Here is a 22,884-nt window from a genome sequence, read left to right as displayed (position 1 = left end):
TCCCCCTTCTGCCAGCAATGGGCTCAGGCTCTCGGCAAACTCAGGCAGCGTTGGTCACGGGGGGGGCAGCTCCCCCTTCTGCCAGCAATGGGCTCAGGCTCTCGGCAAACTCAGGCAGCGTTGGTCACATGGGGGGCAGCTCCCCTTCTCCCAGTGATGAGTTCAAGCACTCAGCAGCCACAGGTAGCATCCCGGTGCACAGCTACCTGCTCCCCAAGCAAGAGGCTCAGGCTCTCGGCAGACACAGGCCATGGGGGTTACTCTCACTCGGCCCCCTGGGGCCATTACCAGGCATCGGTCAGGCCAGATTTCCCGGCTGAACTTTTGCCTAAAAGGCCCAATGTGATTGAAAAAAAAAAATCAAATCAAATCACGGGTGCTGGAGAACGGAACAGGGCCCCCCCGGAAATAGGGCCCAGGGTTAATTCGCCTGGCAGTGAAAAACTGGCACCGTCCTTCCCGGCCGAGTGAGGCCGGCGCCAACGTCCCGCGGGTCCCGTCAGAGCTTTGCCTGCTTGGCGAGTTCTCTCTGCTCCTGCCTCCGGCTGAAACCGGCCCTTCCGCTCCTAGCGTCTCCCCGCTTTAACCGTGCGGGGGGCTCTTCGGTGACCCCTCAGCCAGGCCGCCCGGCCGCAGGACCCCAGCAGCGGTCGCACAGAGGGAGAGCTGCCCTGCGCCCTCGCTGCGGTTCCCCTTCAGGGACCCTTTGGGCCACAGCCTGGCCCGGGGGGACATACGTTGAGGGGGTCACCAAACCCCCGGGGAAGGATGAAAACCAGCCATGGGGCGAGCGGGGCGGAGTCGTGGGCACACCCTGGGAGGGAGACAGAGCCCGGGCCTGGGGGAAGGCCAAGGGGAGTGTGGCACAGGGGTCAGACCTTAGCACAAGCAGGCAAGCCCCAGCTAGGGGAACCCCGGGGCAGGCCGCCAGGCACGGGCAGCTGGAGCAGACGGTTCCCACCGTGGCACAAGGAACGTGGCCTGAGGAGGGGAGTGGGGTCTAGTGGTTAGAACAGGGGGGTGAGGGGGCTGGGAGCCAGGACTCCTGGGTTCTCTCCCTGGCTCTGGGAGGGGACTGGGGTCTAGTGAGCTAGAGGGCTGAGGGGGCTGGGAGCCAGGATACCGGGGTTCCCTCCCTGGCTCTGGGAGGGGACTGGGGTCTAGTGAGCTAGAGGGCTGAGGGGGCTGGGAGCCAGGACACCGGGGTTCACTGCCTGGCTCTGGGAAGGGAGTGGGGACTGGTGGATTAGAGCAGGGCGGGCTGGGAGCCAGGACTCCTGGGTTCTCTCCCCAGCTCTGGGAGGGAAGTGGGGGCTGGTGGTTAGAGCACAGACTGCAACCAGGTGGGCAACGGGGTTGGGGAGGCGCGTCAGGGGCTTGCGGGCGGTGCGGGGGACACGCCGCTCCCTGGGAACGGCCCACAAAGGAGGCCGCGGATCTCGCTGGGACGTTGCCGCCCGCTGGGGACAGCCGCGGCCGTAGTTTATTGTCCCGCCTTTTCGTACAAAAACACACCTTCCAAAAATAAATACTCCGCCCTGCGCAGGGCCAGCCCCAGCCTCCCGGGGGCGCCCACGGGCAGGGTAGGGGCCGGAGCAGGGCCTGGCTCAGCTGGGCCTGGCTGAGTCCTGGGGCCGAGGCCGGGCCAGCACGTCTGGTCCATCCCGCGCGGTGGCCGGCTCCGAGGGGCAGCCGGCGGTGGCTGGGAACGTGGGGCGAGGCGGGCTCGGGGCTCAGCCAGCATTTTCGGTGCCCGCCTGGGGCTGGGCTGGCTGCCCGGCCTCCTCCTCCTCCATGGCCGTGTCCGGGCAGGGGGGGGCGCTGCTGCCCTCCTCCATGGGCTCCAGCGTGGCGCTCAGCTCCATGGCATGCGACTCCGTGTCGAAGAGGGGTGCCAGGCGGGGGGCTGGGTGACTGCCACAGTCCAGGCAGGCCTGGGGGGGGAAGAGCAGGAGAAGTGGGTCAGTGCGCCCAGGGCACCCCCTACCTGGCGGCCAGGGAGCTGGGTGGGTCCGGGCCCCCCTCACCGTGACGTTGATGGCCTTCGGCAGCAGCCCCTTCTTCACCCAAGGGTGCACCGCGGCCAGCTCCTTCTTCTGCTCCTCGGTGAAGCGCGGCTGGTGCTTCTGCATCTCCCGCAGCTTCTCCCGGTCGGCCTGGAGCACGGCGGCCGTGGGGCTGCGGGGCACAGAGCAGCGTCAAGGGGGGTGACCCGGCCCTGCCTCCCCTCTCAGCGCTGCCCCCTGCCTGCCAGGCTCCCACATGCCCCCGCCAGCTCCCCCCCTCACTCTGGCCCCGATCGCCAGCTGGCCTCTGCCCCTCAGATCTGCTCCCCCCTGCCCCAATCCCCAGCCCTGCCTCTGACCCCAGATCTGCTCCCCCCTTGCCCCAATCCCCAGCCCCGCCTCCGCCCCCCAGATCTGCGCCCCCATCACCACCGCCCCTCTCCCCGATCTCCAGCCCCACCGCTGTCCCCCAGACGTGCTCCCCAATCACTTCACCCTCACCCCGATGGCCAGCCCGGCCTCTGCCCCTCATATCCCTGCCGCCTCCCCCGATCTCCGTACCCCCTTGTTTGCTCCCTAGAAGGGCAGGCGCCCCAGGGCAGCTGCTCGATCCTCTCCCGCTCCCGCCCTGCCCTCCCGGCTGCGGGCTCAGGCCAGGGGTCCCTGGCACTCACCGGGCAGGCAGCTGGTAGGTCATCATCACCTTCTCGTCCGTGTTGGCCATGAGCAGCCAAAGGGGGTCCTGCAGCACGTACTTGACGAACTGCTCGCCAGCCCCGCCCACGCCCCCGCCCGGCGGCTGCCCCGCCCGCTCCGGCTCCGACGAGTCGATGCTGCCGAAGTACTTGCTGGTGTGGCTGCTCTTACTGCTGGCTGCACGGGGCCGGGGAGGGGGGAAACAGAGGGGAGGCAGGAGAGGAGGGCAAATCAGCACCAGAGCCAGGGAGAGAACCCAGGAGTCCTGGCTCCCAGCCCCCCCTGCTCTAACCCACCAGCCCCCACTCACCTCCCAGAGCCAGGGAGAGAACCCAGGAGTCCTGGCTCCCAACCCCCCCTGCTTTAACCCACCAGCCCCCACTCGCCTCCCAGAGCCGGGGAGAACCCAGGAGTCCTGACCGCCCTTGCTCTAACCACTAGCACCCACTGCCCTCCAGGAGCTGGGGAGAGAACCCAGGAGTCCAGGATCCCCCACCAAAGCCTCAAGCCCATCCCCTCCCAGCCCGTTGCTTACTGGTGCCGCAGGCTGAGGTGCTGCCCGCCCCGGAGCCGGAGCCGGAGCCGGAGCCCATGGAGCCGCTGCCCGAGGCGGCTGAGCCGGTCCCGGAGCGCGAGTCCTCCTGCAGCAACAGGTCCAGCAGGTCGCTGGAGCTGGACAGGGCGTCGTTGTTGGAGTCTTGAGCTTCCACCTGCCGGGACAAGGGGCGGGGGGTGGGGGGGGAAGAGAGGAGATCAGGACTGACCTGGGGGGCTGCACACACACCTCCCCCAACTCACACCCTCCCCAAAACACGGGGCTGGTAAGTGCCAGAGCTGGGGAGAGAACCCAGGAGTCCTGGCTCCCAGCCCCGCCTGCTCTAACCCACCAGCCCCCACTCCCCTCCCAGAGCTGGGGAGAGAACCCAGGAGTCCTGGCTCCCAGCCCCGCCTGCTCTAACCACTAGACCCCACTCCCCTCCCAGAGCCAGGGACAGAACCCAGGAGTCCTGGCTCCCAGCCCCCCCCGCTCTAACCACTAGACCCCACTCCCCTTCCCAGCGGGCGGCTCCTTACCAGGCAGGTTTCCTTCTGTGGGCCGAGCTCGCCGGCCCCCGGCGGCCCGCCGGCCCCACCGCTTCCCGGCCCAGGCTGGCCACCTGGCGCCTCCTGCCGCTCGGCCGCCTTGGGGGCCTCCTCCATCTGCAGCAGGTTGAGCTGGAGCGGGGAGCTGCAGCGGGAGTCGAAAGGGGGCGAGTGGGGCCGCTCAGGCGTGGTGGAGCGCGAGGCCTCAGGGGGGCCGAAGGGCTCCCCCCCGAAGGGGGCCGGGAAGTACGGCGGGGGCAGGACGTAGTTGGGCGGCATCAGGGCCACCACGGGGGCCACCAGAGGGGCGGGGAAGTGGAGGGGGGGCTCAGTGGGGGGCTGGCTGGGCGGGAAGACGGGCACCACGGTGGGGAAGGGCAGGGGGGGGGCCGCGGTGGACCAGGGGCCGGGGGGAGGCGAGGAGCCGGTGCTGTCGGATGCCTTGTGCTGCTTGACACGCTTGGCCTTGGATTTGCCGCGCCGGCCGGCACCCCGCCGTGGGCCGCGGTGCCCTGCCGGGAGAAGACAAGGCGGGGAGTTAGCGAAGGGGGCGGGGAGCTGGGCACGAGCCCCCCCTCGCCCCCGGATACAGCCCACCTGGCTCGGCGCCCTGCCCGGCTGGCGAGTCGAAGACGTGGAGCTGGCTCAGCTCCTGGAAGCGGGTGAGGAAAGCCAGCTCCTCCTGCTGGGTGTGGACGGACAGCACCTCCTTGGTGAGCCCCACACGGCGGTACTGCTCCCGGTCGGGGGCGGGCGCGGCCCCGGGGCCCTCCTCCAGCATCGCTGTGTCTGGGGAAGAGACCAAGGGGGGGGGAGGAGGGGTCAGCTGGGGGGGGCCACCACAGACAGGGAGAAACAGCGGCCAACAGCGAGCGAGCGGCAGAACCGGGGATGGAACCCAGGAGTCCTGGCTCCCAGCCCCCTCTAACCACCAGCCCCCAGGACCCTCCCAGAGCCAAGGATAGAACCCAGGAGTCCTGGCTCCCAGCCCCCTCTAACCACTAGCCCCCACTCCCCTCCCAGAGCCAGGGATAGAACCCAGGCCCTTCCCCCTACCATGCCATCAGTACCCAGGGGAGGACCTGTGTGGGGGCTCCCCGCAGCCGAGGGGCCGTTGCCAAGCAGCTGTGCTTTGTTTGGGGACCCCCCAGCCCCCACCCCCAGCCCAGCGGGGGCTTCGCCAGCGACTCGGCTGCCATCAAGGAAGGAAACAAAGGAGGGAAAAAGAGATGTCAGCTGGAGGCAAAAAAAGAAGAAAGAAAATCCACTGGGGGAGGGCCACGAATCCAGCGGCCAGCCCGGCCCCGGCCCCCCCTAGGAGTCACCCACAGGGCTGTCCTGACGGCAGGCGTGGGGTAAGGGGGAAAAAGGCAAATTAAACCCAGCACCCCCGCCCCTGAGAGCCGTGGAAGGAAGAGGTTACGCGGGGGGGGGGGGAAGAGGGGAGCAGAGGCTGCTGGGGAGATGACCCCCCCCGAATATTACGCTGCTACTGAGACGTGGCGGAGATGGGGGGGGCCCTGACGGCAGGGGGAGATCCGGGCGGCTCTCTGCCGCAGCCGGGAGGGGCGGGGGGGGGGGAGCAGATCCAGCCAGCCGGAGTCGCCCAGCGCGGGGGGCCGGACGGGGGGCCGACGCGGCCCCGGTCCAGGCCCCTCCCGTGCCCAATTCCGGGGCTGCCCCCTCCCGTACCCGATTCCGGGGCTTTCTTATCTCCCACGTGGACGATGGTACTGCTGAAGCTACACTGACTGGTGACGGACACCACGCTTTCGGCTTTGCTGGGCAAGGCCAGCGGGGCCAGCGGGGGTCCCACCGCCGCGGCGGGTTCCTCCTCCTCCCTCCTGGGCTGGCTCGGCTGCATTTCCTCCGCCGCATCTGTTCAAAGAGACAACGAGGGGTTAATGAGGGGAGCGGAGGGGGGGGGCGCCACGGGCCCTGGGGAGGGCGAGAAATAAAACGAACCACCACTGAAAAAAAACCTTCCGGGGCCATTTTCCTCGGGGCGGGGGGAAAACGGGGCCACGGTGCCGAACGGTGGCCCCAAATCGTTTCGATTTCAAGGGCGTTTCGGTGTCGGGAGCTGGCCAACTTTTCCACCCGCCCCGGCTTTAACGCGCCAAAGGGAGGGACGTCCGCGGCGCCGAAGGGAGGGATGTCCGCGGCGCCGAAACGTCTCCCCCGCCGGCCAAATTTCCCCTTTTCTGGCCCAGCAGGGGGAAAACCAGCTGGAGATCTCGGGCCGTTAGCAGCAGCTGCCCCCGGCCAGCACCAGGACCCCCCCTCCATCGAGCCCCGTCAGCAGCAACAGGGTAATATCCAGAGGGAGAGACAGGGCAGCAGGCGGGCCGGGGAGGGTGGGGGGCAACCCGGCAGGGGGGACGATACCTTTTGCCGAGCTGGCTGGCTCCCTGCCTGCCCTCTGTTTGTCGTCGTCGGAGTTGGAGGAGCCGGTGTAGGACGAAGAGCCGCATTTCCGCTTCACCCGGCTGGGGATGTTGCAGCTTTCCAGATATCTAAAAAAAGCCACAGGGACCAGAGTTAGCGGGGCCAAGGGATCCTTATATAACCAGCCGCCCCGCCCCAGAGGTGGCTGCATCTCGGCGCCAGGCGAGGTGTCCCTGGGTAACCAGTCACCCCAGAGGTGGCTGCATCTCGGCGCCGGGTGACCTCCCAGTGCGGGGACCGGCTCTGTGATGGGGTCTCCAGTCCCTCCTCACCTGATGATCCCGTCCAGGCAGTTGATTTGCTGGTAGGAGTAACTGGAGGCCTCCTTCCTGCCCGACTCCTCGGAAGCCACCACGTGGCCCGGGCCCCGCTGCACCTCACAAGGGGCCTCCCTGCCCGGCCCGCCACCATCCTGGGGTGTCCCCGGGCCTGCAACGAGAGGGGACCCGGTTCAGCTGGAGCGGCCTTCGATCCGCCCCCCACGCGTCTCCCAAGCTACTGGGGGTGACCAAAGAGGGGCTGGTACCCAGGATGGCAAACCCGCCTCCCCCCGGCCTCAGGAGCCCCAGGGCTCTCACCTGCGTGGGGGGGCTTGGCAGCCGGCAGCTTGGCGCGGGACTCGATGAACACCTGCTGGCCCTGGTTCTTCACCATGTGCACGTCCTTGCAGAACTGCTGGAAGGTCATCTGCGGACAGGAGGTGGGGTCAGGGCAGCGGGAAGGAGGCCCTGCTCCCAGTCTCCCCCATGCTCCCCCCCACTCTCACTACTAGCCCCCACTCCCCTCCCAGAGCCGGGGAGAGAACCCAGGAGTCCTGGCTCCCAGCCCCCGCTGCTCTAACCACCAGCCCCCACTCCCCTCCCGGAGCCGGGGAGAGAACACAGGAGTCCTGGCTCCCAGCCCCCGCTGCTCTAACCAGCAGCCCCCACTCCCCTCCCGGAGCCGGGGAGAGAACCCAGGAGTCCTGGCTCCCAGCCCTCCAGCTCTCACCGCCAGCCCCCACTCCCCTCCCGGAGCCGGGGCTCTTACCGGCCGCTGGGCCTGCGTCTCCTCGGCAGGGAGGCCGTTGCTGTCGCTGGAGGAGGCCGCGCTCAGGAACTGCTCGTGGGACGCGTTGCTGGCCAAGCTGCAGAGCCCCACGGAGCCATTGCTGTGCACAGGCTGCGGGGGGGCGGGAGGGAGGCAGAGGGGGGGGTTAGCAGCCGGAGGGAGGCATCTCGGGGTGGGGGGGCTAAGGAGGGAGCGCGGCCCACCTGGAGGAGCAGCCGGCGGATCTGCTCTGAGAGCTCCTGGACGTCAGGCTCCAGCGGCCGCATCTTGAGCGCCTTGGGGGCCGTGAAGACGTCTTCGTTGAGGGGACCCCTGCGTGGTGCGGGAGGAGAGAAGGGTCAGGGTGAGGCTGGGCGGGCCCGGGAACCGCGAGCCGGCCGGAGATCCTTGGAGGCGGGGGGTCTCCCCCCCGGCCAGGCAGGGCCCGGGACTCACGTGCGCACTTTGTGGCGCCCCATGACGAAGGAGACCTTGCGGCTCCAGGGGTTGACGAAGCTGGACCAGCTGGTGTCGATGGTGACGTACTCGCCGTTGCGGGTGCAGAAACGGAGCGGGGAGTGGTCGAAGGGCTGCCCGCCGTACTGGAGAACTGGGGGGGCAAAAGGAGGAAGAGGGATCAGTGTCTGAGACACACACACCCCATTCCCCTCCCAGAGCTGGGGAGAGCACCCGGGAGTCCTGGCTCTGAGCCCCCACCTGCTCTAACCACGAGCCCCCACTCCCCTCCCAGAGCTGGGGAGAGCACCCGGGAGTCCTGGCTCCCAGCCCCCCCCTTCCGCTCTAACCACGAGCCCCCACTCCCCTCCCACAGCTGGGGAGAGCACCCGGGAGTCCTGGCTCCCAGCCCCCCCTGCTCTAACAACTACACGCCACTCCCTTCCCAGAACTGGGGAGAGAACCCAGGAGTCCTGGCTCCCAGTCCCTTCTGCCTGTGGCCTCTCCAATGCAAGGAACTCACTAAGCAAGACACGGCCAGAGGATGCCAGTCGGTGAAAACCCCCCAAGGCCAGGCTGATCTGGGGCGGGGACAGGGGATTCCTTCCTGACCCCAAACTGGCAATCCGTTGGACCCCGAGCAGGTGAGCTAGCCCCATCACCCAGACAGCTTGGGAGCAGTTTCATGTGCCAGCAAAGGTCACCAGCCCACCCGGGAGCTGAGCTCGGACATTTCAAAGGAAGGTGGAAAACAAAATCCCAGAACAGATTTTGCCAGTTGCCCGCGGGGAGGAATCGCCCTTCCTGACCCCGGCAGGCTCCAGGCTGAAGCCCTGAAGCATGAGAATGGATTAGAGTCAGCATCCGAACGGGGAGCTGCAAATGACGCTCACCCTTTGGTTCTTCCCCCCAGGCACCCTTGGGATCCCCCCTTTCCCACTCAGACACCCCCAGGGTCCCCCCCCCCCCACTCACTTTTTTTGTGGATGGCCAGCATGAGCGGCCTGTCCTCCGGGTGCAGGTAGAAGAGGACGGGCGTGCCAATCAGGTCCTGGGGGAGGTAACCCAGCAAGGGGGCAGCCCTGGGAAATCAGACGGGCACCGTGAGCTGGCGTTCCGGGGCGGGCCCCACCACCCACCAAGGTCCCAGCCTCGACAGGACCCGCAGCCCAGCTACAGAGAAGGTTGACCCAAAGCGACAGGCGGTTAGGGGGCGGCGCTGGCCTGCAGGGGACCCTTCAAGCTTCGCGGTGGTGCTGGATCCGGTGCTGGGGGGCAGCCCGGATACACAGAAGGGGTCTCCCCTGCCCATCCCGGGCTCGGCCAACTTGCTCACCTCTCGTCCACGTCCTGGAACAAGCAGCTGGGGGTGTGCCTGGTGGTGAAGATCCGCTTATCGGTCGGGATCCGGGGAGCTGGGGCGGGGAAGAGACGCAGGCTGGGGTTAGGACACAGGGTGGGGGGCACAGGAAGGGGCCGAGGGGCTCTCCCTTGGCCTGTCCGCCCCCCAAGCCCTGTTCCCCCGCCCCAGCTCACCTTCGTATCCCGAGTGGATGAGCTCGGCGACGAGCAGGCAGCAGGGCTGGCCCTCGGCGCTGTCCGAGGGGCGCACCTTGGCCAGGTAGGGGGTGAGCCGGAAGGGGGAGTAAGACAGCTCCCGCCCACGGGCGCGGCCTCCGCTGAGAAACAAACGCCTGCAATAAGACCAGAGGCCAGAGGAGACCGGGACCAACCAGCAACGACAACCGCAGGACCCCTCTGCCCCAGCCCCCCGGCACTGGGGGGCCGCCTGTCCCAGTCCCAGATTCCCTCCTCCCGGGCATGGCTGGGAACATGGCATGAGGGGTCCCCTTCCCCACCCCAGATCCCACCCTCCTGGAAGCGGCTGGGAACATGGGGCATGGGGTCCCCGCCCCAGATCCCCTAGGCACTGCTGGGAACACGGGGTGTGGGGTTCCCTTCCCTCCAGATCCCCCAGCTTCCAGGGAGCTGCTGTGAGCACGGGGTGCCCTGCCCCTCCCGGTGGCACTGCCCATGCTGCAGGGAGCGAGTGGGAAGAGGGGGCGCAGACAGGAGCAGCTTGGCTTCCCCAAACAGAGGGGAGCTTGGGGCGGGAGCAAGCCTGGGCCCAAGCAGACCGATCCGGGGCCGGCTGAGATATTCCTCCCCGTTCACCAACTTGAGGAGCTCCCGTCTCGCAGCCTGGAAAGGCCACAGGGGGCCCGGGGGAGCTGGCTGGGGGCTGCCGCGTGGGATCTGAACGCCGGGCACGACCCAGCACCCGGGGGCCCCCCCAGCGCTGCACCCCCTCACCCCGTCCGAGGTGACACCCGGCCTGCTGCTGGTTGAACTCACCTGATCCGGCAGAAGACCGATTTCTCTTGGGTGTAGCCCACGGCGGCCGCAGCTGGGGACAAAGACCGAAGGGCAGGGGGTTAGCGGGGGCTAGGAAGGCTCTATGTGCCCCTCCCAGAGCTGGGGGAGAGAACCCAGGAGTCCTGGCCCCCTGCTCTAACCACTAGACCTCATGCCCCTTCCAGAACAGAATCCAGGAGTCCTGGCTCCCAGGCCCCTGCTCTAACCACTAAACCCCACTCCCCTCCCAGAGCTGGGGAGAGAACCCAGGAGTCCTGGCTCCCAGCCCCCCACTGGACCCCAGATGGGCATCTGAGAAGATCCTGGCCCCGGATCCCACCCCCCACCCCGCCCCGGTCCCAGGCACTCACTGGCTGAGGTGCAGGCGCTCCAGGAGGGCAGGTGGTAGGGAGCGGTGGAGGCGTAGAAGATGCTGACGTCCTGGGGGGCCAGGAACTCGGCGAAGGTGGCCCCCTTGAAGACCTCCCTCTTGCAATGCAGGACGAGGGCCGCCTGGTCCGAGATGTACAGGATCTTGCCGGTGACAAAGGAGACGGCCACGGCGAACGTGTCCTGTGGGGAGAGGGGGCAGTTGGGAGGCAGGGCGGGGCAGCGGGCGCGGGCTGGAGGGAGATGGACAGGGCATGCAGGGCCGGGGAGGGGGGATCCCGGGAGCCGGGGCCCCCGCGGGGGGCACTCACGGGGTTCTTGCGGGTGTACTCAGAGGTCATGCCCTCCAGCTCGGCAACGGTGTAACTGGCCACATCCAGGTGGCAGGGCTGGCTCTCGTCGAGGGTCCACTGCTGGTAGTAGTCGTGGCTGGCTGCGGGGGGGGAGCAGAGAGCCCGTCAGCGCTGGGAGTGTGGGCACCTCCTGCCCGCCATGGGCCGGGCACGGCTTGGCCGGCCCTGCCCGGCAGCCTCCGTTGTGCCACACCGCGGGCGGGCGGGTCCCTTTGGGATCTCGCCCTGCCCCCCTCCCCCAGGCCCGCCACGCCCCGCAGCGCCCCCTACCTTGGACCCGTTTGACGCAGGACAGCGCGTACTGCAGGGTGGCCAAGGTGCCCGACTGGCCCTTGCCGCGTTTCTCCGAGGGCAGCCGGATCTTCATCTCCTTCAGCGCCTTCATCAGCTCCTTCTGGGTCTTCACCCGCGCGGACTGCTCGCTGCTGCAGGGGGGATGGGGGGGTGGTGAGCCACCGGCCCAAGCCCCCACCACCAGCACCGCGAGGGGCAAAGGGCGGTGCCCAACACCCCCCCGCTGGGGGGTAGCCGCACACCACCCGGCCGCAGGGAGGGGGAAGGAGTTGCCCACGGTCACGTGAGACCGTGGCTGACCCAGGAAGAGAACCCAGGAGTCCGGGCTCCCAGCCCCCCACCCCCATACTAACCCACCGCCCCCCTCCCAGAGCTAGGGTGAGAACCAGGAGTCCTGGCTCCCAGGCCCCACCCCCATACTAACCCACCGCCCCCCTCCCAGAGCTAGGGTGAGAACCCAGGCGTCCTGGCTCCCAGCCCCCACCCCCCTCCCAAAGGCAGGGAGAGAACCCAGGCGTCCTGGCTCCCAGCCCCCACCTCCCGCCTACCTGCAGCCGCTGGTGGAGGGGTTGTCCTGCTCGGAGCTGGTGCTCAGCAAGCTGTAGGCGATGGAGCTGGTGGGGGGCGATGGGCTCTGGGAGTTGGTGCTGCGAGGGGGCGGGAGGGGGAGGGAGAGAGACGGGGGCTGTTCAGAACTGCGGCCCCGCTGCCCGGCGGGAACAGCACGAGGGGGCCCCGGCGTCCTCCGCAACGTGGGGGGGCCCCGAGGCAGACCCGGAGGGGCCGCCGCTCTTTTCAGGGGGGGGGAATCAGAGCTAGCAACCCAGGACCCCATGGGCACCCCTTCCCCCCCAAAATACCAGGCACAAATGGGCAGAGGGGCTCCTCCCCCCATTCCCAGGCTGGGGGGGCACAGACCACACCCATCACCTAGGTCACCCTGACCTGCCTTCTAGACACCCCACCATCCCCACTCCCTCCTCTTCCCGGGATGGATCCCCCACACTCCCGCCCTACGCCAGCGTGTCACACCACACCAGCCCTGCCTCTGCCCCCGGACGCCAGGGTCCAGAAACGTGGCGAGGCGTGCCGGCAGCCAGCCCATGTCCCCGGATGCTGGGGTCCACGAACCAGCCCGCGCCTCTCCATGCCCCCGGACGCCAGGGTCCACAAACGTGGCGAGGCATGCCGGCAGCTAGCCCATGCCTCTGGACGCCGGGGTCCGCCAGCCTGCCTGCGCCCCTCCGTGCCCCCGGGGTCCACGAACCAGCCCGCGCCGCTCCGTGGCCCCGGACGCCGGGGTCCGCACCCCTCCCCCCGCCCTACCTCTTGCTGCTCTCGGTGGTCTCCAGCAGGGCCGAGTCCTTGCCGTTCCCGCTGCTGCTGCAGTCGCTCCGCAGGGAGTCCCGGCCGTGCGACTCGTTGCCGCTGGACCCGTTGCTGTTGGCATCCATGTCGTCGGTGGCCCGGCCCTGGGGCTCAGCCCCTCGCTGGGCCCGGGTCCGCCGGGGGGCTCCGGAGTTGGCCCCAATCACGCTTGCCCCCTCGAAGGGCGTCTGGCCCGGCTCGCAGCTGGCACTCATGATCGGGGAGGACCCGGGGACATCACCCGGCCCGCGGGGAGGAGCAGGGATCGGGGCAGGAGACGAATCCGGTCGGAGAAGTCGTAGGCTGTACCTGTGAGAGCAGAGGGGGGCAGGTGCTTAGAGGCACCGGGCCCCCCACCGACTCATAGATCCAGCCAACACCAAGAGGCTGCAGGGGGACCCCCCCCACCCCGGGGCACTTCCCCGCACCGGCTCCTGGGGGATTGATCGACTTTGACACAGACCCTTCCTCCGCCACCCTGCTGGCTCTTAACCCTAAATTCACCCCTCATTTCCTGAGCCCAGCCAGCCCTGCAAAACACCCCCTGCACCCGAGGCGTGGTGGATGAAAGGAACTCTCCATCAGACCCCATGGCACACGGATAGGCAGGGTTATTACTCACCAAAAATACACTGCTAAGGGACAAACGCTGCCCAGAGCCCGGGAGAGAACCCAGGAGTCCTGCCTCCCAGCCCCACTGCTCTAACCCACCAGCCCCCACTCCCCTCCCAGAGCCAGGGAGAGAACCCAGGAGTTCTGCCTCCCATCTCGCCCTGCTCTCACCACTAGACCCCACTCCCCTTCCAGAGCCAGGGAGAGAACCCAGGAGTCCTGGCTCCCAGTCCTCCCTGCTCTAACCACCAGCCCCCACTCCCCTCCTAGAGCTGGAGAGAAAACGCAGGAGTCCTAGCTCCCAGTCCTCCCTGCTCTAACCCACCAGCCCCCACTCCCCTCCCAGAGCCGGGGAGAGAACCCAGGAGTCCTGGCTCCCAGCACCCCCTGCTCTAACCCACCAGCCCCCACTCCCCTCCCAGAGCCAGGGAGAGAACCCAGGAGTTCTGCCTCCCATCTCGCCCTGCTCTCACCACTAGACCCCACTCCCCTCCCAGAGCCAGGGAGAGAACCCAGGAGTCCTGGCTCCCAGTCCTCCCTGCTCTAACCCACCAGCCCCCACTCCCCTCCCAGAGCCGGGGAGAGAACCCAGGAGTCCTGGCTCCCAGCACCCCCTGCTCTAACCCACCAGCCCCCACTCCCCTCCCAGAGCTGGGGAGAGAACCCAGGAGTCCTGGCTCCCAGTACCCCCCCCCCCGCTCTAACCACTAGACCCCACTCCCCTTCCAGAGCTGGGGAGAGAACCCAGGAGTCCTGTCTCATAGTCCACGCCTCCTCTCCCCTGTATCACTTCCGACAGCCAGGCCAGAGCCCCTGGGTGTTGTTTGGACGCACCCCAGAGATCCGGGCGCCGAGCCCCACCCCAGATGTCGGCCCCTTTCTCCCGAGCCCATGGGGCCCACGGCAGCCCAGTGAGCGCTTAGCCCAGTGAGCGGCCGTGGGTCTATTTCAGGGCTCCAAGCCGGCCTATTCTTAGCGCGGCTGTTTGCTCTCAGCCTGATTGGGGCCACGAGGCGCTTGACGCTCTGCCGGGAAGCTCTTCGCCACCTGGCTATATTTAGCCCCCGTCCGAGAGACGGGGGGAGCCGAGCCGATCTGGGCCGGAGCCAAAGGGTTTGTACACAGAGAGTTGGCAAAGACGCCGTGGAACGACCCGGAGCCGCCCATTTCGCGGCCGCGAGGTCCGCCCGGCTGCAGGGACCCCCGAGAGCCCCACGAAGACTCGCCCATTTCACATCGCCTCCTCCGCTTTAGCGACCAGGCAGGGCCCGAGCACCGCGGGCCACGTTGCCCTGGCAACAAGAGGCAGCGATGGGGGAAGTCAACCCCGGTTACCAGAGAAACTGTGAATTGGGCTCTCGGGTCCTGACAGATACATACACCAACAAATGGATTTTTTTTTTAAAATGCTTCTTTGGACAGACAGACATTGGGGATGGACAGACAGATGGACAGACACTTTTACTGCTGGACACCCAGATCTTCTGGATGCGAAAAGCAAGGGACCTGATCCCACAGTTAACGGAACCGAACGAAAGGTGTGGACCACCTCAACTCCTCATCGTGACCGGGATGAGCTGTGTGGGTGCTCAGCCGTTTTGGAAAGGGGAGCCTTTATATTTAAGGGGCGTCACCACAGCTTTGAGGAGCCTCACTTTACGAGCCCAGCTTCGGCCTAAAACTTTACACCGATTCGGTTGACCAAGTGCTTGCCTACACCCCAACTGGCACAGAAGGAGCTCAGTCTGTTTAGATGCACACCTGTAATGACTTGGGTGAAAGTCTGTATGTGGCCGCTTATTCTGGAGTAAGAACACCCTGTTCAGATTTCGTTTACACTAGCAATGGAGTGAATTCAAATCAGACCAGGGCGCTCTTACTCCAGATTAAGGACTCAGATACACACCAAAGATGTATTGCTTTAACTACCCCAGAACTGTTCTGATTCGGATATCATTTAAGGTTGCTCCCAATTGACTGGAACTGGAATATAGTGTGTCCACACGGCGTTGTGGGTGAGTGAAATTAAGATGTTTTAAAGACAATGATAATCACACCTTGATTCAATAGCCCTGAATCAATAATAAGAGAGAAAATAACAGCTCAGAGTTGGCCCGGGGGGGGAAAAATAATCTACCTTTTCTAAAGACAACACTAAACCTATCACTTGCCAGGATTACACACACACACACACACACACAGAGAAACAGGCAACAGCTGCAAACACATGGAGAAATGGGTACAGACACACACAGTAGGAAAAAAACACAATAGCTACACACACACTTATTTAGCAGGGAAAGACATTCCTAAGCAAGCAAGCCCTGACCTGGCTGCATCTGCAACCCAGATACAACTGCCGCAAAGGGGCTGTGAGTGTCTACACCAGAACCTTGCATCCATTTAATTTAAGGGGAGAAATTTTAAACCGATTGACACTGGTGCAAAGGGCTGCGTGGACACTTTTACGGCTTTCGTTGGGCTTATCGTGGGTAGCTACTTGAAACCAACAATAAGCCAACCCCAATCCGAAACAGCCCCCACCCTGGGGTTCGCACCAGCTGGACTAAATTGGTTTAAAAACCTGATTTAAGTGGAACCAGTTGCAAAGCCTAAATACAAACCCAAAGGGGTCAGGGGGAGGGAAACAACTGGTGTCTCCCTGCAGAGAGAAAGTAAATTTCAGCTCCTGCCTGTCTGACAAGCTCAGGAAAGAAGGAATCAAAAACCACAGACCCGCTTGCACAGCTGACTAGATTTTAAACACGACTTTCGAGAGCCACCTCCAAAACACATCAAGTCACCCACGACCCCGTCCCAAGCTTCAATTCCCGCCCCCTCCCCAAGTTACAGCTCTTGCATCCTTTTCCTTGTGTTGTTTACTAACACATTTGCTAAAGCGCACCCGACAAACCAGCCACCCCCTCTCCAAAGCGGGCGCCCACCTATCCCGCACCAGCTTCCCACCCCCTGACCTGGCTGCACTGCAAAACCTCGCCCTACAAAAAAAAAAAAAGTTATATACACACAGCTTCCCGGGGCCAATTAGTATGCCAGTGACAAAGGCCAAGGGCAGGGAAACAGTTGGCTGGCACACCCTGCCTTGGAAAGCGGGACAGTGGGAACGACCGCTCCCTTTGCGGAGAGAACATTTTGTGCTGGCAGAACAAATCCCCGTGCGTCAGCTCCGGGGAGGAGCCCGCAGCCCTAGATCTGACGGGCTGCAGAGGGGGAGGGAAGGTGGTGAGGACCGGGGAGAGCCCGCAGCCGTCAAAGGGGGCAAATGCACAGAAATCTGGGCGGGGGGGGGGGGCGAATTTCACACTCACAGTGACAGCGGTGAGTCTCTGGTGACTTTGGTGCTGCAAACCCCACCACGGCCGGCCTGTTCCTCCTGCCTGCCCAGGGCTCCAGGGTGCATCCTCCACAGCCGGGCGCCCCCGAATTGCCACCAGCGCCCGGCGGCTCTGGCAGAGACGCTGTCCCCAGTTGTGTAACACCCGGCGGCCTCGGCATTGGCCGGCCACCGGGTGATGTCAGCGCCGTGTTACACATGCCCGCACGTGGACCGTGGTGCTGTCACCCCAGGTTCCGGGGCGGCGCTCATTGGCTGAGCGGGCCGGCCAATGGGAGCCAGGCCTGCTCGCATAATCAGCCAGCGAAAGCATCAACAAACCTCATGCCAGCTGCTGGCAAGGCATCAAAAAAAAAAAAAAAAAAAAATCAGATCAGGGGGAAAAACAGAGCCAAGCAGGATGTGCCAGGATTTTTGCTGTAAGGCCCTACAGGGCTGGTAACGAGGCAGATTTGGGGGGGTTCCCGGGCCAGGACAACTGGAGATTTCCCAAATTTCCACAGACTGCGGGGCGGGAAGACCCACAATTCAATACAAAAATCTCACCCGGATCCTTTCTAACCCTTTCACCCAAGGTCCTTAAAAACCCACCCTGGATCCATCACCCGGCCCCTACAAAAACAAAACCCCATTCCAGAGACGCCCGCTCAAACAGCTCACTCACGGTCACCGGCTGCCCCAGGCCCGTCACTTCCCGATGTTCCCCAAAGAGACGAGAACTGAGATGCAGAGATCACGGGAGGCGGATGCAAGGGGGGGGTTGGACCCAGCCCACAAGACCACGCTGGTGAAGTCTTTTTTCACATCCCCGGCCTTAGCTGCTCACAATAAGAAAGGGGACAGGGGTGGGGCAGGACCCAACTACTTGTTCAGGGTTTGTACAGCTCCGAGCGCCTCTCGGGTAGTCAACAGGCAGACTGCAGGCCAAATGCCAGGACCAAAGAGACACAGATCGCACCGGGAAGGTGGGAAAGCCACTCAGTAGCAAGCAGCAGGCAGGAGCATGGCCTTGGTAAATATTATTTATTTCGGCAGATAAGAGATCCCCGAACAAGAGGCACAGAGGAAACAAAGCCTGAGCACGGAGGCAAAGGCGTGCGCAGCCGGGAGGGGCGAAAATATTGACTTTGGCCCACGCTGGCTGATAAGGTGTCCCCTCCGAAGCAGCCTGCTGATAAATATTTGCGTTGTCGGCAAATACGAGGAAAGAGGAGCACTCAGCCGGGCGCCCCAGAGCAAACCCTCTGCTCCTGGCACAGCCCAGAGAGTTGGGTCTGCAAACCCAAGCCCCGCCAGGGCTGGAAACGGAGCCGCCGAGAGATCTCGCTTGTATGGCCCCCACAGTACACGAGCGCCTCCCGGTCTTTCATGCATTTATCCTGGCAACCCCCTGGGAGGCAGGGTGATCACCCCCATTTTATAATTGGGGAAACTGAGGCACGGACCAGCAGCACAGGTTTGAGGCCCCTGGGCCCTGTCCCCCAATCTTGCCAAACATCCTATTCTCTAACCGCATGCTCTGCGGGACAGGGGCTGGCTGCCCCGAGGCCTCGAGACACACCACTGCAAACCAGCACTGCGGCGGGGGAGGGGAGGGGACCGTTTTGCTATGCTACCATCTCCTGTGCTACCATCTCCTGCCTGTTTCCCCACTGCACCACGGAAAAGGCGTGCAGCCAGCCTCAGTTTCCCTTGCAGACGGCTCTGAGGCCAAAGGCCTGGCACCCCCAGGACTCGGACAGGGCCCTTTTTGCTGCGGATGGGAGGCCCGGGTCCCCCACCTCAGTTCTCATCACGAAAACCGGAGCCCTGCTGGATTCACACCCGCGCTCCCCTCCACTCAGCCGCAGCGAGAGGCGCCCGCAGGTCAGGAGAGGCCCCCCTCCCCGCCGGCTACATTGTTTCCTGCCGCCTGGAGACACCTCACGCATCTGCAGGCCCATTCTCCCGCCACCCCCACCGGCCCTTTGATGCAGGGCTCTGGAGAGTGGCGGCCCCCCTAACCTCGCCCACTCAGGGGAAGTGCCGTGTTCCTGCCAGGGGTTAATTACACAGGGTGGGCGAGGGGATGACACAGCCGGAAGGGAAAGAATGCTCTGAAGAGTTCACTGCTCCCCCTCCCAGAGCCGGGGAGAGAACCCAGGCGTCCTGGCTCCCAGCCCCCACAGCTCTAACCACTAGACCCCACTCCCCTCCCAGAGCCAGGGAGAGAACTCAGGCATCCTGGCTCCCAACCCCCACACCTTCTAACCACTAGGCCCACCGCCTGGGGCGGAGCCACACACCCTGCATCTCCTGCACCCGGTCAGCTGTAACCAGAGCCCCCCTGAGCCAGATTCCTGACATAACCAGGTCACCCGCTCGGGGCTGCAGCGGCTCCATTCACAGGGGCCCTTATGTAACATTTCCCAGCCAGGTACCTGCCGGGCAGCTCCTTACACAACGCGTCAGCCCCCCGGGGGGGCTTTCCAGGAGCCGCGGCGTCACCAGAGCCGCGCGCCTGCCATTGGCCTGTACCCAGGAGGGTGGAGGATGCGGGGCAGGCATAAAAGCTGCCCGCCCCGGGCCCTGCGTGTGCCATGTGGCAATAAACCAAGGCAGAGCACTGGGAACACCGTGTTCTCTCGGCTTAACCACAGGCTTGTCGGGAGCCAGCGACTCCCGCCCCTGCTCTCACATGCTAAGTTATTCCTTGGCTGCTCCCAGAGCCAGGGAGAGAACCCAGGAGTCCTGGCTCCCAGCCCCCCCTGCTCTAACTCACCAGCCCCGACTCCTCTCCCAGAATCAGGGAGCCACCACTGTGGGTAGACAGACACACGCTAGCTCGCTGAAATCAGCGGCCGGGGTGGGAGGGGGGGGGGGGGGAGATGATGTCTGGGTGGGTTTATTGCTCATCTGTTGTATACAGCTGGTCTTAGCATACTCCAAGCCTCAGTGTAGACGTGCCCCGGACCTCACCCCTTCTCTGCCCCACCAAAACCCACTCCAGCACCACCCCTGCCGTCGGGCCTCGAACCGACAGCAGCCCCAATCCGCCAGGCCGAGCGAACCGGGGCTCGTAGCTAGGTGGGACTGGAGAACAGCCAGCGGCGGAGCAGGAAGCAGGCAGAGGAGCCCTGCACGTGGGAAAACACGGCACCATGCCCCCGCCCTGCTAACACACCCCTCTGTGCCAACAAATACCAACCGCTCCAGTAACCTCTGCCCTACTGTATTTTTTATTATGGCAATTTCGCGAGCTAACACACACCAGGGCTAGGGAAGGATTGCAACATTTACAGTAACCCCGGCACGCTGGCTCTTTCCAAAACAACCCGTGACGTGCAGAAATCTCGCCAGCGTGCTTTTAGCCTGCCCGGTGCGAACAGCCCTCGATTTCCTGGGATGCGCGGGAGATTCGGCGTCCCCAAACACGGGGCACAATTTCGCTGTGCTTTGTGCAAAGCCCCAGGGCTAGTGCCAGACGATCGGGCCCTCTCCTAGAGCGGGAGGAGGAGATGTGGTTACGTTCCTCCGGGTCATCCCGAGCCTGACAAGACTAGCCTCTTTTAGGAACGGAACCGACGGCGTTTAATTCGGGCCTGGGGAGCGGTAAGGCTCCCAGGAAGAACCCTTGATCCTCTTGACGGTCCGGGGCATGGATGTTCTCTGCCGTAATCCGTACGCCGGCAGCCCATCATCGGCTAAGCTGGCTTTTTTAGGCGGCACATCTTGTGCCCCAATCCGTCCCCCGTCCGGTGCGTACTATTCCGCCCCCCCAAAGGTCAAAGGGCACTGAAGAATCCAGCACCGGGCAGGCCTGCAGGGTGCATGCTGTCTCCTGGCTGGCGGACAGGGCTCCTCTTCTTTGAGCCCAGGAGGGACCGGGACGGAAAATGTCAGCCCGGCTCTTTTCGGTACAAAGCTGGGAGATTTCCCAAAAGGAGAGGGGGTATTTATTAGGCCCAGTAACTGGCAAGAAAGGACTGTGAGACCTGCCCCCCTGGGTCTTCACGGAGCCTAGCAACCCCGAAAAGCTGCAAGCCAGGACTCCTGGGTTCTCTCCCCAGCTCTGGGAGGGAAGTGCGGTCTAGTGGTAAGAGCGGGGGGGATGGGAGCCAGGACTCCTAGGGCTTTGCCATTGTGTGCTCCTGCGTCACTATCCTTGACGCGCACACACACACAGAGACACACAAAGAGAGCAGTTCACACACAGAGCAAGGGTGGGGGGAAAACGCGCCGGGAGCCTCCTGGGGCCGCGCCACGCGAACAGCCCTCGCCCCCCGACATGCTGCTCTCCTGGGGCTGTGGGCCGGCCGGGGCTGTGGGCTGGCCGGGGGGGGAAATCACACAATGACTCAGTCGCCGAGGCGAGCTGGCCCAGATTACATAAGCCACTCGTGGCGATTATGGAAGGGGCCCACACGCACTTGTCAGCCCCAGCGACAGGGGCCAGCCAGCTCACCTGCAAGGGGGCTCTCTCCGTTCCCCCCCTCCTGCCCCAGAGCGCGGCGAGAGGCTAGCCAGGTGTGGGCAGCTGAGATGCAGCCAGCTCTGGGGTGGGGCACTGATTGTAGCACCACCGTCACGCCCCCTACGGAAGCAGGGGAGGGGCCCCTGAACAGCTCCGCTCACCCCACAAGAAGAACCCACCCTCCCGCTGCTCAGACCCCCACAAGCCCTGTCTGGGAGTCCCCCAAAACTCCCCCACAACGCCGTCAGCTCCCAATGCACCCTCATCAGCCCCTCCCCCATGCACAACTCCTAGCAATTTAGCATGCCCCCGGCCCCCCACACAGAGCCTCCAGCTCCTAGTGACCCCCAGCCTGCCCCCATGTCAGGAACATTCAGGGGAGAGGGGTGTGAAGCTGTGTCCATGAGGAGGTGGCTGAGGGGAGGTGCTCCCCCCACAGCGCCTTCTCCCATAGACCCCCAACTCCACCCCCCCGCTGATGCCCTACGGGACCCCCACCCCCATAAACCCAGCCCCCCAGAACCTCCCCATCCCCTCTGCCCTACATAACCCCGAGCCCCCCACAGAGACGCCAAGGCCAGCCCCTGACTTCCCAGCTCCTCCCCATCCTACAGACAGCCCCAAATCCCTTCCCCCTCCCCATGGATGCCCCCCAATAGAAATCCCAGCCTCTCTGCACTATGGGACCCCCTCATGCCAGCCCCTCCCCCTATGGGCACCCCTCCAGGCTACCCCTGCCCCCCACAATAAAGGACCTTTCCAGCCACCCCTCAGCCCTATGAAATCCCCCAAACTTCTTAGCTCCTCCCCTTATGGACCCCCTCATAGCTCCTCTGCACCCCCATGCTCCCCAGCCTCTCTACCCTATGGGACCCCCAACTCCCCAAATCCTAGCCTCTCACCCAGCCCCTCTACTCCCTCACCCTAGGGACCTCCAGCCTCTCTGCCCTATGGGACCCCAAGCCCGCATGGAATCAGCCACCCAGTCCCTGTACCTTACCAGACTCTCTGCCCTACGGGACCGCCAGCCCCCACGGACTCCAGCCCACCAGCCCCTAAGTCCTACAGGACTCCCGGCCCCATGGGACCCCCGGCCCCACGGATCCCCCTCCCCGACCCCACGGGACCCCCAGCCCCACGGATCCCCCCTCCCCAGCCCCACAGTTCGCCCCTCCCCGGAAAAACGGGACCCCCAGCCCCACGGATCGCCCCTCCCCGGCCCCACGGGTCCCCGACCCCATAGATCGCCCCTCCCCGGCCCCACGGGTCCCCCCGATACCCGCCTCCCCGGCCCCACGGGACCTCCGATCGCCCCTCCCCGGCCCCACTGGGCCCCCGGCCCCACGGATCGCCCCTCCCCAGCCCCACGGGACCCCCGGATCGCCCCTCCCCGGCCCCACGGGACCCCCGGATCGCCCCTCCCCGGCCCCACGGGGCCCCCGGCCCCACGGATCGCCCCTCCCCGGCCCCACGGGACCCACGGGCCCCCGGCCCCATGGATCGCCCCTCCCCGGCCCCACGGGTCCCCGGCCCCACGGATCGCCCCTCCCCGGACCCACGGGTCCCCGGCCCCACGGATCGCCTCTCCCCGGCCCCACGGGACCCACGGGCCCCCGGCCCCATGGATCGCCCCTCCCCGGCCCAACGGGCCCCCGGCCCCACGGATCGCCTCTCCCCGGCCCCACTCACCGCGGCGCCGCTCCCCGTCTGTCCCTCCGGCAGCTCAGCCCCATGCCCAGCCCCGCCCCCCGCCGCTCGCCCCCATTGGCCGCCGCCGGCCCCGCCCCTCTCGCCGTCCATTGGCCGTCCGGCAGCTCGGCGGCTCCCATTGGCCGGCCGGGCCCCAGGCATGCAGGCGGCCGCGTGAGGCCGCCTGGCCCCGCCCTCGAGGGGCGAGTCCCGGCCGGGCATGCAGGGCCGCGCGTGCCCCGGCCCCGCCCCCCGCCGCGGCCCATTGGCCCGCGCCCCGCCCGGCCCCGCCCCGCT

The 22,884-nt window shown here is 65.6% G+C and overlaps 1 protein-coding gene across 5 annotated transcripts; it reads right to left on the bottom strand.

Annotated features, from left to right (window-relative positions):
• Positions 1–1,437: 1,437 nt before the first annotated feature.
• Positions 1,438–22,633, bottom strand: PER1 (period circadian regulator 1). 5 transcript variants are annotated; one of them, XM_048833690.2, is made up of 23 exons: positions 22,588–22,633; positions 12,437–12,787; positions 11,659–11,757; positions 11,087–11,241; positions 10,775–10,896; positions 10,445–10,646; positions 10,074–10,125; positions 9,255–9,397; positions 9,055–9,133; positions 8,694–8,800; positions 7,719–7,872; positions 7,487–7,595; positions 7,263–7,394; positions 6,812–6,920; positions 6,506–6,662; positions 6,174–6,301; positions 5,478–5,663; positions 4,383–4,574; positions 3,777–4,297; positions 3,238–3,412; positions 2,681–2,879; positions 2,028–2,178; positions 1,438–1,934 (listed from the first exon to the last, which is right to left on the bottom strand). In XM_048833690.2, exons 1-23 carry the CDS (start codon positions 22,629–22,631, stop codon positions 1,734–1,736), a joined length of 3,768 nt encoding a protein of 1,255 aa, XP_048689647.2. In that variant the 5' UTR covers positions 22,632–22,633; the 3' UTR covers positions 1,438–1,733. The 5 variants fall into 5 exon arrangements, with proteins under 5 accessions (XP_048689647.2, XP_048689645.2, XP_048689649.2 ...); XM_048833688.2 differs by lacking the exon at positions 22,588–22,633 and adding an exon at positions 16,420–16,705; XM_048833692.2 differs by lacking the exon at positions 22,588–22,633 and adding an exon at positions 14,138–14,158.
• Between the last annotated feature and the right edge of the window lie 251 nt (positions 22,634–22,884).

Source organism: Caretta caretta, chromosome 28 (assembly GCF_965140235.1).
Source record: "Caretta caretta isolate rCarCar2 chromosome 28, rCarCar1.hap1, whole genome shotgun sequence".
NCBI classification, from domain to species: Eukaryota; Metazoa; Chordata; order Testudines; family Cheloniidae; genus Caretta; species Caretta caretta.
This window is presented reverse-complemented; position numbering and strand designations above follow the sequence as displayed.